Source organism: Leptopilina boulardi, unplaced genomic scaffold (assembly GCF_019393585.1).
Source record: "Leptopilina boulardi isolate dan_hultmark-lab unplaced genomic scaffold, ZJU_Lbou_2.1 LbouV2_324, whole genome shotgun sequence".
NCBI lineage: Eukaryota > Metazoa > Arthropoda > Insecta > Hymenoptera > Figitidae > Leptopilina > Leptopilina boulardi.
Genome location: NW_026137890.1, coordinates 871,409 through 886,825, shown reverse-complemented (window position 1 = coordinate 886,825; position 15,417 = coordinate 871,409). Strand labels below are relative to the sequence as shown.

At 27.8% G+C, this 15,417-nt stretch overlaps 2 protein-coding genes across 2 annotated transcripts in view; one reads left to right on the top strand and one right to left on the bottom strand.

Annotated features, from left to right (window-relative positions):
• Positions 1-15,417, bottom strand: part of LOC127284343 (uncharacterized) — a 105,152-nt gene that overhangs the window by 58,771 nt on the left and 30,964 nt on the right. The gene's annotated exons all lie outside the window — the stretch shown is intronic.
• LOC127284371 (elongation of very long chain fatty acids protein-like) overlaps positions 1-15,417 on the top strand; it is a 42,146-nt gene that overhangs the window by 3,092 nt on the left and 23,637 nt on the right. Inside the window, exon 3 of the mRNA XM_051309772.1 lies at positions 3,916-4,106. Coding sequence (XP_051165729.1) covers positions 3,916-4,106 — 191 coding nt within the window. The remainder of the gene's footprint in view (positions 1-3,915; positions 4,107-15,417) is intronic.

Sequence of the window (15,417 nt, the reverse complement as noted above, 5' to 3'; positions counted from 1 at the left end):
CAGATTTTTTTTGGTTTGTTTTTTTTGGCAATAGATTTTTTGAAAAAATTTCGCCTAAGAAATCGAATTTTCCTTCAAATACCTGCCAAATCCACAAAATTTAATATTTTTAAAATACCTTATGTATTCTAAAGCTAATCAGGAAAATCAATTTAATTTGTTTTTTATTTGTAACAAATTAAACCCTTATTTAATCCAAATTAGTTCCAAATTAAGACCCATAATTTAATTTGTTTTAATTTGACTCAAATAAGGGACTAAATTAAGTTTATATTAAATTTTAATATAGAGTTTATAAAGAATCGAATTAAAAATATAATCCTTATTAAGGTCAAAATAAGTATTAAAATTAATTAAAATTTAATTAACTACATATTAAAGAATTTTCGTTTAATTTGATCCAAAAAAAAGATCAAATTAAATTTATATTAGATCTTAATATAAAAATTTCAAAACACCTCATTATACTTATAATCTTAATTGACAAATATCAAATTAAGTTTTAAAACCGCTGCCAAGTTGTACTTTAACGTTCATTTAAATGTGTAAATATTTTTCTTTTGTATTAATTTCATAAATACAATGCCTCCTTACACAAAAAAATATATTACAGTTATTTAGGAACTGTTTGTAAAGTAACACTAAATTCTTTTTTTTTCTTAAGAAAAGTGGTATATTTCGTAATAATTTGTTAACAGAAATAAATTAGCATAAATTGGGCAGATAATTATAAAATACAGTTTTACAGATTTTTTGCTTCATATGTGTTCGGCAGTCGAAAGACATAATTGAATACTTTTACAACCTTTTTCATAAATATTTTTAATCGGTACAATGACAACTTTAGAATTATGTTGATTTTCGAATACAGGTATTATATGTGAAACTTTTAACCTACTAGAATCATGAAAAATTAGGTTTGTCTGGTCAATCTTAAAGTTTTTAAAAACTGCATTCAAACCGCCAACATCTCGATTTAAAAGAAAAAACTTTATTTCACCGAATTTATTATTTTCAGTTTGGAAGTGAATTGTATAATTATTTTTTTTTCTTGTAAATGCATTAGCAAAGTACTTATTTTTCTTATTATTATAATAGTAAAATTTTTATAATTAACACTTTATTATAATTACTATTTTTCCATACTCTTACCGAAATAAAAATGTAAAATTTTCAAACTTTTTTCAGAAAATAAATATATTAAAAAATTTTGGTGACTTAAAACATTAATGCTATTATTAATATTGCAGAAGAAAAAAAGGGTTCAAATAACTGCAGAATCGCAAAAATAAGTGCAGCTTCTAAATTTGAATCAGTATAACTATACTAATTTATGGAGAGAATGTAACTAATAGTTTTGTTAGGTTATCTCTATAATAGTAAAGTTATACTGATTCAGATTCAGAATTAAACTAAGGTTAATTTGAATTAAATAAGGTATTAATTAAACTCAAATTAAAAATTAATAGGCCTAGACTTATTAACCCTTAATTTAACTCTAATTAAGTTTTTATATGTAGCAAATTAAGTCCAAACTTATTAACTAATTAAACATTAATTAATTCATATTAAATTTAATTAAACGTTAATAAGTTTCACCAAAAATTAAATTGAATTTATTTAATGAAAATAAATTTAATTAAATATAAATCTGGATTTAATTAAAAAAGTAAATTTAATTAAATGTAAATTTGGATTTAATTAAGGGATTAAAATTAAATTTAACTAATATTTAATATGAATCATATTAAAATTTACTTTAGACCCAAACTTGGATCAAATTAAAATTTTTTTCCTGATGGGAAATCTATTACAAATTCAGAAAAACTTTGAATTTTTGTTCTAGATTAAACTGTCTAACCGGAATCTTGCCCACCAATTTTCCCTGCAGAAAAACGAGACCGAATTTAGCGGCCTCTATAGGCAACAAATTGAAACTTTTTTAAAGTATAAATATATTTTCTTAAACTTAAAAAATTAACAAATAAAGTTCCGAAACCAAATTTTGTTTACTTTATTTCTGTGTCTTAAAAAAATTCATGAAAAACAGGTTCAAAAGTGACCTCAAAGGTGTCACTCCCCCGCACAACACCGGGAATTTTCTGAAACTTGACATTAGCTGCATTTGCATTTACTATTTACTAATACAGTGCTGTTCAGATAGGACTTTCTGGGATAATTTTAAAAACATATGACTGTAGAAAGATTATCCTATAAAAGCATATATAAACGATAGTTGAGAATGACTAAAATTATAAGTAGGAATAAAGAGCATTATAGTACTTTAAGACAAAAGAGAACGGTGTATTTTTAGAGGACAACCCAGTTGAAAATTCCTTTACAAAATAAATTTAATAGAAGAATTTTGAATTTAAGGGTTGTTTTTGGAGGTATGTAAATGAAAAGTTGTTTTCGAACAGAGGGATGTTTTAGATTGTTTTTATGGTTAGTCAGTGTACGAAAATGTGTAATCTAACGTAATCAGCACGAAAACTTGCAGGAAGCTTGCCGTAAAAGTTGTACAAGATTGTAGTGCAAATAGGTAGCAAGATTGGTGCAACTATTAAATGTCCTCTCATGGCAAGATAGTTAAGCAAGCTTGGTGCAAACTTGCAAAAAGCTTGCTGCAAGCTTGTATAATATTTAAAAAAAAATTTTTAGAAACAAATTGTTTCTAAATAAACATAAGGGGTACCCTGCTTGAAAGGTTAAAAATTTTATTGCGCAGCCGTAGCATTTGAAAGGGCACGATAATTAAGCTTTGATTTCTGATAATAGCGAAGTTTTTATCACGTCAGGATTTTGCCCCACGATTTTTAAAAATTTTCCTTCGGAAACATCTAGTCGCATTCATTATGCCGAACTGATGCTAGCCTGCACTGAGAAAAATAATTTCGTAATAATAAGAAAATAATTTAGTTAAGCATTTTTAGTTTGTGTAGTAAGAATAAATAAATAAAACTTGTTAAAAGAACGAAAGTTTTTTTCCAGCCTTTATACATTGTGAAAATGATTCAATCTCAAATTGTTAGTAGGATTCGTAGAGTAGTGGTCAGCGTTCTTGACTTGCGTTGCGTAGTCTGAGGGGTCGAGCCCCAAAGTGTTAGGTTTTTTCCGCGATAGAAATTAATTTAAGTAGGCATAGGTAGATTATATAAGGTGAAAAGGGTGAACCAAAAAATAAGTTGGTTCAGAAAACAAAAAAAATTTTCATTTAACAAAATTTTTTGATTGCTTAAAAACAATAATTTAGTTGTGGGAAATAAAAAATTTGGTAGACCGAACAAAACGATTCAACAAAAAAATTTAATTCTGCCAACCAAACGGTCTAGTCGCATCTTATTAAATAAAAAATTTGGTAGAGAGAACCAAACTTTGGTAGATGATACTAAACATTTTTCTCAGTGTGTAATATAAATAATTTTGAAATGGAAAAATTAAGGAAAGGTTTTGGATACAATTTTAGATATTTAAATGGGTCTAAAAAACAGAAATGTAGGAATAAACTAAGATAGATTTGGATAGAAAAATTAATAAAAAATAGATTGGATAATTCCTGAATTAAAACAGTATTGGAAAGGGTTAAATGGATAGTATTAAGATAAGATTGGATAAAATTCTATGGATTTGAATACATTGGAATTTCGGTGGATAGAAAGAGGGATATATGTGAATATAAACATGGATAAAGTAAGAATTAGAAATGAATGACATTGATACGAAAAGTTCTATCATTTTCAATCTTTTGGATTAAAAAATATTCACATGGATCAGATTTTTATCCGTATAAATGGTATTTTTCCAGCAGGGTATTTTTTGGAGAAGGGGATCCATGCCTTTCCCTACATATGCATGACTGATACTTTCGATTTCGCTAAAATTTTCAATTTTCGTTAAATGAAAATATTTTTTTAGATCCGAGAACACAGGACTGGTTTCTTATGAGAACACCGTGGCCAGGGCTGGCATTATTGGGATTTTATCTCCACTTTGTGTTCAATGTTGGACCAAGATTCATGGCAAATAAAACTCCTTACCAACTTGACAGGATAATGCAAATATATAATGTTGTGCAAGTTACTCTTAGTTCATTTCTCTTTTATAAAGTACGTTTACCAAATTATGTAAATAATTATTCAACTATAACAATTAGTGTCTTACACAAAATACGGTTCCATACTCTTACCCTTCCCTGAAAACTTCAAAAAGTGCATATTTATATGAATTATTTATATTAAAAATTTAGTATATAATAAAATCAGCAGTAAATAGGGTAAATGCACTAATTGCGGCAAGATTCGAGTCAAAACACCTTTGAAATAGAAAATTCGACATTTCTATTGTATAAACTCAATTTAAGACTTATTAAACTTAAAGCTTATGTTATTAAGATATTAAAAAAAAATTTTAACTCTATAAAAATCGATTATTTAAACAAATATGAGAAATTAAAACTAATACCGTAATTTTCTATTGCGGCGAGTTTGTATCAGTTTCGGTGTATCAATTTCGGTGACCAAAATTACGTGTATTTTGAAGATACTTTGCCCGCCGAAATTGAAGCCAATGGAAATCTTAAAAATGTTTCAAATGCGGCACGGAAAAAAATTTGATCTCAAATAATTAAATTAATAATTGTTTAAATGTGCATCTTTATAAGTATTTGTATCAAAAAAAGATTGAAATAATTTTTTTTAATCATTTGGCAACAGTTATATTAAATATAATAGTAATAATAGTTATTTTTTATGAATGCGCCGTAATTGGTGCACTCTGCTAGTAAATAAGGTTATTTTTATAAAAAATAAATTTTTAATTAATACTTTCTCTACTTCAAAAGTAAATTTTACTATTTCTATGATAATTATCTCAATTAATTCGATTTTTACAAAATTATATTAAACTCTAGTAACAGAATTCTAGCACATATTATATAAAATGCTAAATTGAATGAAACATCTACTGATTACAATTATGTCTAGTTTACATTTCTGCGAATTTACCCTAATTATAATAATTAATTAAAATAAAAATTTGAAATAGGTATACTTAGATTGCACAACTTCGTGCACGAAATTTATTTTGCCTTTCAACATACTTGTCAGTCAGCTTAAAGCCATATGCTAAACTACCCCGGTAAGAAGAATGGCATTGAATTAAATTAAACGTTTAATTGCTTTTTAATTCCGTTTTCTTCTGAAATATTTTTGAATGCCTACAAAAGAATTAGTAGGTATTGAAAGGCATTAAACGGCATTCCATACACGAATAAAGTTCACTTTGAAGGTGAGGAAAACAGTTACACAAATAACTATTACTTTATTAAAATATTTAAAAATATTTTATACTTGATATTTTAAAATGCCCAGTCGAAAATCCCGCGCTTTTTTAAGCTGCAGAAAAAGTTGTTTTAAAGTATTGAGATAATCATTAGAGAAGTGTTAGATAGCATTGAACTAACTATAGGTGTAGAAAACATACGGGAAGCCTGTTATGGACCATTTTTCACTACAAACAAAATCATGCAAATAGCATATTTTAAACGTTTTTAACAAAACATTGAGATGGCTTTGAGAGAGTTCCCGTGTGAAAAAGTGATATGGGACCCAAGTGGGCTTCCCAGCTTCTAGGTGAGGCCTAGCAAGGTTGGCCCAGGTAGGATATTCTTGGGTTTTGAAACGGTCAACTAAGGCACAGCCAACCTAGGAAAAATGACAGGCAAAGCCCTGGGAATTCACTGTATTACTATACTTTTTATATTTAAAACTGTCAAAAGATCTACAGTTATAAGTTTTTGATTATTTTTCTCATTAATTTAACTTTTTTTTGCATCACTAAACACGGTGAACTTGAATTAATTATTAGCAAAAATTAAAACAACTACGATTTTTTTCAGGATTTTATTCTAGGACAAAAAAGAAAATATTCCGAGCAAAAATCAAAATCATCCATTGAGCCCTTTTTGAAAAATTTTATTTTTTTTAAATTCTCAAAATCTATCGCTTTAAAATATTTTCATCTACATTATTATATTATAAATATGTAAACGGAGGTATATATATGGGGCGAAATTCCTGAAGTGATCCAATTGACAAAATGTGAGCATTGCATTTTTTGAAAAATCATAACTATTGTATAAAAGGATGAAACAAATTTTGACTTACATGATTTCGAAAGGTTTTTTCGTGCCCTTTCGAATGGTGCAAAATTTTTTTTAAAGAATTCAAAATTTACCCCTTTTTTAAAATGAAAAATATTTTTGAATTTGTTTTAATAAAGGACCTTTTTTCACCCTCAAAATGAAGATTAAGATATATACTTTCAATACCAAAAAAAACTAAAATGTCGTTTTTTTTGTTTTCGAGATATTAACTAATTAACTAATTTCACAAAAACTTCACGGAAACAGTCTCTTTTTGTGAGAATAATATATTTTTAATATAATTATTTATTTTTTTGTTTAAAATTATGAAATAAAAGTGGAAATCCATATTGTTGAAACTTTTAACTTTGAAGAAAAAAAAAATTTTTTTTTAATTTTCAGGCACATTGATGTCACTTTGTATACACGTTTAAGTACATTTTAGCACTACAAATTCATATGCGTGATTCATTTTTAGCGCACGCCGTCAATGTTTAACTCTTTAAGCTCTTTAATGTTAATAAATTACAAATAAAATTGAAAAATTCAACTTTTTTTATTTTTGATATCGGAGTGGTTTCCAAAGTATTTTCGTCCTCTGAACACGATTCTGGCATCCAAATTTGCTTAGCACGTCAGGATTATGAGAAAAGAGGGGGTAAAAACTCAAAAAAAGTGTTTTCAGCATATTCTTAACTTAATAAAATTTATTTCACTCAAAATCCTTCAGCGGCGTTTTTGTGTTCAAATATATGTATGAAAATGTTTCGATCACACCATAGATTGACCTGTTTAAAGCAAAAATGCTGTTGTGCCTTTCAAAAATGTGTAAATTTAAATGAAATCACGATTTTTATTATCATCTTTAAATTGTTGCCACAGGAATACAATTAGAGGCACATCATTGAAAAAAGTCTTAAAAATTTTGTTTTTTCATCACCTTTTAAGAAATGCATTGAACTTTTATTTTTATCCAACGCCGTAATAGATATTTTTATAAGAAGACGTTCAATTGAATTTTTTTAAAAAGTGCTATCACTCAATCAAACCTTCGTATTTTTAGTTTTAGTGGTGGCACACTAATGGGATAGTTAAAATTTTTTGACAAAGTATGTCTGTTAGATATTTCCATAGTAGCTGAAGTGATATTTTACACGCCGCATAAATATAAACGTTAAGAATATAAACTTTTTCAAGAAATTCAAATGAAATTTAAGCATTTTTTCACTTTTTATCTTATAAAACTAATTGGCAAAAAAATATTTTGTTCTAATACTGTACATAAATGTTCCTTTGTATATAATTTAGCAAAAAAAATGATACCCAAAGTTTTAATTAAAAATAATTCAGATTTTTAAGTGTTCGATTCGAGAATCACAAAAGTTAAAAGTTTTGTGGATTTGCCCATATATACATTCATAACTCGACAGTCAATAAGTCGGCTGTATTCAGTAGAGGTTTTCCGTAGTTTCCTTCTACTCTGATCAAGAAAGGGTCAGGCAAATGCGAATACTTCTAATAAAAGTCGGCTACGGACCGCAATTTGGGGTTTTCAGAAGTGAGGTTAAAGATGGGGGATAGAGAGACCTTAAAAAGGTTTACGCAGAAAATCTAAATAAAAAAATAATAATAAGATAAGTGGTGATCTCGCCCCAAGTATTGGGGTGAGATCACCACTTGCAAAGGTAGCGTAGAATGGATGTAGCTCGAAATAATGAAAAGACCGGAACTTGCGTCAAGGGAGTAAAATGTAGCCAAAGAGTCTATCTTTCAAACCTTCTTTAGTTTTTGTCTTTATTGTCTCGGGGACCGGAGATTACTTCAGGAATATTTCTTTGGAATATTTTGGGAATATTTAAATAAAATATTATAATATGAATAATGCATTAATATTATTGAAAAAAATAAAAATTACATCATATTTTTCAAACTTACAAGAATATTCCAACATTAGAACATGAAATATAAATGACAATAATAATGACAAATAATTGTCAATTTGACATCATATTCGTAATCAGCTACCCGAAAAATCCTGTTATTGCTATTTTCGTTAAAAATAAATAGTGTTTTTGACACTAGGATCTACTAGTAAACTCATAGAAAAGCAAATTAAAATTCATTTTATTTTGAAAAATAAAAAAAAAACTGAAAAAAAGTAAAAAAATTTTGTTTAAACAAATTATATAAACAAAAGGATCATCAGGACCACTCCAAAACTTATTACAAAATTTTCTTCTTATTTTCATGTGTAAAAATAAAAAAAAATCGCGCCTAAATTCAAAAAAATTTAATTTGTTTATAAAAAATCGTAAACCTTTTTTTCTACAAAGAATAAGAAAAAATATATTTAGACAAATTTAAAAGGTCATATGTAAATCTCACGTGGAATAGCCCACACACACACATGGAACGACAATTTTAAAAATGTGGTTTTTCTATTCCTGAGGTCAAAAAACATAAAGATACATAAAAAAATCAAGTTCGAAAAATTTCGGTATTACAATGCTTCCTCCAAAAGGAAGCAATATTATTAAAGTTTAAAGGAAATGTAGCTTCAGAAAATGTGATCATCTTCTTGGCTGCTAATTTTTGGCGTTTAAAACAATCATTCTGCACCTCTTTTAGAAGTTTTCCTCTTACACATAATGAGCAAATTAATGATTTTGATTTTTGCACGAAACATCTTCTTTTTTGTCCTAGAATACAATCCTGAAAGACAATCGTGGTTGTTTTGAATTTTGATAATAATTTATTTAAGCTCAATTTGAACTCTACAGGGAAAATATATAAAATAAAATCTTAAAGAACACTGGCCTGCGAAATTTTACTTTTTTTAGTTTCTAACTTAGTTCTAGGTGATTCTTAAAGATTAAAAATTTTTAATTTTTTAAATGTGGTTTAAAGCTGAATAGTAGCACTATACGATCCTTTTGTCGAAAATTAAAAAGTAAAATTTATTTGTCCAAAAATAATTATCAAAAATGGCTAAAATAGCCATTTATGACACTTTAGGCTTCATTTACCAAAAATCCAGACATGATGGAGCAATTTTTGTCGTATAACTAAAGTAAATGCATATATGCCATTTCTTGCTTGGTTACTAAGGTAGCAACTACATGACATTTGTAAAATAAATGTGACAGTTATATCAACAATATTAAAACTATATTTTTATTATGAAAATGGATCAAAGTGTTGTCAGAAAAGTTGAGGGGTGATTACAGTGATTTTTTTGATTTTTGGTTAGTATAAATATTTAGTAACATGGTTAAATTAGTCTAAAGTATTTCCAAGGTCTAAAACTGATATCAATTGAGTAGCAATATGAAACAATTCACCGAGCGCGCGAACGCACCCCTGACAAGAAGGAAGGAATTAAAATGGATTGAAACTTTTTAATGCCTTTTTATTTCGTTTTCTTCCGAATACTTTTGAATACCTACAAGAGTATTAGTAGGGATCAAAAGGCATAAAAACAAAATTTATTATTATTAAATAATAATTATATTTGCTGAATGACATTTATAATTATAAAAGATATTGATTTTTGGATAATTTATAAAATTATAGAAACCAATCAATGTAATTAAATTATTTAATTTATTAAAAAATATTATTTGGCATTCGTTTTTTTAACCACTTTACCAAAAATATGGCCATTCAAATTAATTTTAATTAATTAATTTCTAATCAACTTTAGAATAGCATTTTCTTTCTGTAGAAGGCATTAAAATAAAAAAATGTATGAAAGGGATTAAAAAGAATTCCTCTTGTTAGACGCCCACTCCTTGAAAAAGTATTAAAAGGGATTAAACACTTACAGCATTGGATGGCATTGACTTCACTTAACTCCTAATTTTTATTTAGGCATTGAATGGCATTAAAATTATTCTACATAAAATTTTTATGGATTCAAAAGTATTGAAACGAGACAGATTTATTACCTACTGAAGGCATTAACTGGGATTCCGGTAAGAAACGAAATTAATTAGCATTTAAAGGCATTCGATTGTCTGTTTTTTCAATGCTGATTAATACTTTTTAATACACTCCTTCTTGCCGGGCGCGTTTATATTGGTCGGGTAGCAGTAAATGGCCCAGTGGCACTCACTGCTACTGACTGGCATTAGATTACTTGAAAATGATCTTTTAGAAGTCAAAGAAAGGAACTATGTATGGAGCCGGTATCGCCGATTGAGTAAGAATTACTTTTTTGTTTAATTTCTACTTAAAAAACTTTAAACGCGTTTTTCTAGAAACTGCATATATTTAACTTTGTTACACTTTTATTTTAAAACTATTCAACCAATTAACTTCAAATTTGGACAGTATGTTCCTTGCATGTGTAGTTTTCGTGTAAACTAGAATTTTTAAAATCCATTAATATTTTAAAAATTTATAAACAATTTAGGTTGCAAAATTCTTGTCGAAAAATTAAAAAAGTCTGTTAATCGTTTTTTTTCAATAAATATTTCTGATTCTACTTTACATGATAGTCGAAATAGTACAGATTAAGAAAAATTTTGGTTTTTTCATTTCAGATTAACTGTTCTAGAGAAAAAGTATGACAAACTTTTAAAGTGTATCACTTTTGGCAGCCATTTTTTAATAGGTTATTTAAAAAAAATTGTAACTACACGGAAAAAACAAACGAACTATTTTAGCACCAAACTGCTTTATCCTTTAATAGTATGTAAACTTCGTTTTCACAACTCCCCTAACGAAAACTGCACTTTTACAGCTCTGTAGAGCTTCGAATATAGCCCATGGCAGACGAGATCACACTTGTCCACTTTCTTCCCGCTACATAATCAATTTTCTTCTCTAGGGGAAGGAAAGTTGATGGCGTATCGGTAGGAAAGAAAATCTGGACGTTCTGATTGGATAGTTAGATAGCCACCTACATGCTCTCCGTAGTGGGAAGACGAAACTATCAACTTAACCTCTATTTTTCACCGGCCGGCGTTTCTAATGTTTACGTGTTAATATATAACGAACATATTTACTTGTAATTTTGTGGCTTATTTTAAGTGTTTAAAAGAAGTATAATCTAGTTAGTTATTTAATTCAATGTCGCAGTGTACACTGCCAGAATTATCTGAAGCGGCAACTCTAAGTAACTAACTTATTGGTATATAACCTTGTATAACAGATATATACACAATTATTAAATAAAATTATTTTTATCAAGAAGTGTGTCTTTGATCGGGTTGTTGTAAAAACTATAGTGCGTGCCCCCGAAAGATGCATCTTTATCGCCTCGGGTAACTTGCCGCCCTCGCTTCGTTCGTGCGACAAACGTCACCCTCGTCGGAAAAGAGTGCGTTTCCCCCCTTGGCTCGCAATATACTATTATTAATATACTAATAGTTTGAAATAATGCTTTTTGCTTCCTCGTGGAGGAAGCTTTGTAGTCCTTTCGTTTATAAAATTTTTAAAAATCGTATGTGTGTGTATGTGTGTGTGGATCGTTTTTGTGAACACGATACCTTTAAGAGGTTTTAATGGATTTGGATAAAATTTAGTAGGCTTTTTTAACACATTAATCTCTCAAAAATGACGAGAAGATTTTTTAAAATACCCCTAAAAAAATTTTATCGTCTTTTTTCCAAAATTTTTTTTTTAATTGAAAAAATTTTTAAATTGAAAAATTTAAGGTAATATATAATATAATCGTTTTCCTTACGTCAAGATGAATCGATTGATATATATATATATATATATATATATATATATATATATATAAAGTATAGATTTGATTGAAATTAAAAGAATTAATGAAAGTTGAAAAATCAAAAATTCACATTTTAGCTAAAAAATGTTGTGTTTCTTTAAAATTCAAGTTAATGAATAAAATAATTGTATTCCTTGCATTGAAACGAATCGATTCGTATATATAAAGTATATGTTACACCCAAAATTAACTAAAATTTTCTTAATTTTTCAAAAAATTTAATTAATTTGAAACAGCTTTCAACTCGAAATTTTTTAAATCAATCAATTGAATTGGAGAAATTCATAGCTTCCTCCACGAGGAAGCAAATTTTTTGTTTCACACAATGAGGAAGCAAAATGTTTATGAAATAAACATAAAGGATCCTCGCCTTGTTTAGTTTAAAGTAAGTCCATACTAAATAAGTATAATAGTTATACTTTTATAGTAATAGTGACGTACTTTAAAAGCATTAAATTGGTGCCCGCGAAGTATGACATATAGTCTACCCAAAATAGCAAGAGCATCTTTTTTGGTGCATAAATTCTTGCAAGCTGCGATGGTTGGACAGGGAAAGTAGGCGTGGCCAAAACGCAGGTTGCAAGAATTTATGCACCAAAAAGGATGAAGCTCTTGCTATTTTAGGTAGACTACTCTCTAAATCTGAACCAGTAAAATATCACTGATTTGCAGTGCATAGTCACTGAATGATACAGTTATAAGTATACCACTGCGAATCAGTGATCAGTCACTGTTTAAATCAGTGAATCCAGAAATCCACTGAATGAATTAGTGAACTTACTGATTTATTTAGTAAAACTGTCACTGATTCAATTAGTAAAATTTAATTAATTCACTTGTTTAATTAGTGAAAAAGAATTATTACTTATAAAATATAAATAAGTGAAAATTTCTGTTAAACTTTAACGTTTCGAGTATAAGTGGAAAACCTGTAAAACGTTTTACATAAATTTTTACTTAACCAGATATATGGATGAATTTGTCTTGGATATAATTAATAGCTTTAAGTTTTGAATAAAAAATACGTCCAATAATAATTAAATATTTAGGTTCTTAAAAAATTATTTTTTATTTCTGTATTTACTTAATACTGTAAAATAAGGTAAAGTCGGCGTTTGAGTGTAAAGTCGGCCGGCGCTTTAAATCATTTTAAAGTTTAACTATTACTTTTTTCCAGAAGAAATCCGAGTTTTATTAAAAATGTAGGTAGAATTAATGTAAATTAATAAATGAAATACAAAATTTAAGTGTTTAAAGCGCCGGCCGACTTTACCCGCAAATGCCGACTTTACCTCATTTTACGGTATGTTTATACAAACTTAATTTTGAAAATCGAATTAGTCTTCGTTATCGTTTTCTATTTGTTGATCATCTTCTTGTTCCGTCAAATTTACGGTGCACAAATTTACGTGCAATGATATTACGACGTTTCGTGGTTTTGATTCTTGGCATTTTATAAACGAAATGCTCAATAAAATTATAAAAATTAAGAAGCCCAGCAGGGTAGCAAACGTGTAACACAAAATATAATTTGAAAAGTAAGTCAAACGTTGAAACTGCACTTTCATCAACAAAGGCTTTGATGATCCACCCATCTCCTTGGACGAAATAAGATTCATTATTGCCTTGTCCTTTCACGCAAATAATGTACGGCTGCACATTGGTTTTGCATTTCTTCCTGAATTCTTCAATAGAATTAGACAAATTTGAACCTTCCTATAAAATAAGTAAATAAATATTTAAATTTCATTCACTTTAGGCTAATATGTGATAAATGCTATAGCTTTAATTGAAAATTTTTAAATTAATTTAAAAAACTATTACTTACTGGTACAACTTGGATTAAGGAGTTAATGTAGCACTGAATAACAAAATTTATACTTTCGAGGGAAACTTGCACTAAAATGTTTCAAATTTAAATATATTACGCTTTAGAAAAAGTGGGTTTATTTCTGTTAATACCCTTTTCTTTGTTTTCCCTTTTCCGTCTGTTTTGGATTATCTCACTTGTCTCTTCATTGCATTTGTATCCGGAAGTAAAGATGCAAGAATCATTAAAGATCGGAGAGGATCTAAAAGAAATTAAATCAATAAAGTGAAAAAATTATTGTTTTGGTAGTTTAGTTAATAGAGAGAATAAATAAATTAGTTAAAATTAAATTTGATACACTACATTATTGAATATTTCATAACTCACCTTTAGAAATATTCTTTGAACGATTATATGCAGGTAAAGAATTTAACTTTGCGTAGGCGAAAATCCTCGGGCTGTAGTAAGACGGGAACTTCAAAAAAAAGTTATCCTCTACTCCCCCAAAAAGCATTTTGAAGTCGTTTTCAATCTAAAGATAATATTAAGATTATACATTTTTTATCTACATACTTTTTTTTATTTTATATAATTTGTTTTTTACCATTTCTCCCTTGTAATATAATAATCGCGGATAAGTGAGAAAAATTTTAGAAATAGGAGGGTTTTCTTTAAGTATTCAGGTTCTCCTGTTTGGCAGAGTTTCCATTAAGATTTGAGTGATCTCACGTTTGTTGTTATCCAATGGGTTTTTTAATTGCATCCAGGCGATCTGGTTAAAAACACATATTTGTTATAATTATTTATTTTAAAATGAGTTATAATGTTTTTTACACACCTTCGACTCAAGATCGTCTTTAGATAAAAGCGTGGTTGGGATCGTCGACGAAGCTTACTCCCTTCATCATGATAATGTTCCTGTCAAAATTATTATACGACATTATTATGCAATAAACTTTATCTAAAACAATTTTATAAATAGAAATTGATATTATAGAAATAAAAAAATTATCTAGAGCAGTTGAAACATTTTATAACTTTCATTTGCTTTTTTAAAGAAATATTCACTTATTGGAAATAATTTTTTTTGCTTGTACTGATTTCAATATACTTACATATCCGTTCTTAGAGCTTATATCTCTCAAAAGCGGAAATTCTGTGATTATTGCTTTTGCAACTAAACAAACGGAATTAAGACAAAAATTTAAACTGGAATTTTAAACTTAATTTTTACAGCAATAACGATAATAATGAATAAAACAATAATTTTTACTGTAATTTAGATATTTTTAAAAATTAATTTCAAATTACATTAAAAATTTTCATTTTAATTAAGTTGCAATTTTCCAGAACGCTATATTTAAAAATTTAAAACCTTAGATATTTTAAAGTTTTACTCAGTTGTAAAAAAATGATCTTACTGGCCATGAACATTTACGAGTTCAGCGAGGACAATTCTTACTAAGGCCCTTCTATGATTTTATTAAAAGAACTATTTGCTGCTGTTATCAAGTCTGGTCCGTTGCAATGATTTTGTAAAGTTGCCGTAACTGTTTCAAAATTCTATATGGTAAAAAACATCACAAAATTAGTATTTAATTATTTTAAAGTATCTTTCTTTATAAATAGAATTAAGTATTACTGAAAATTTTAGAATTGAAGGTTTTAGGCAATTAGTGCCACTCGTTGACGCAATGCCACTGCTATTGCTAACATTCAATGGGATTC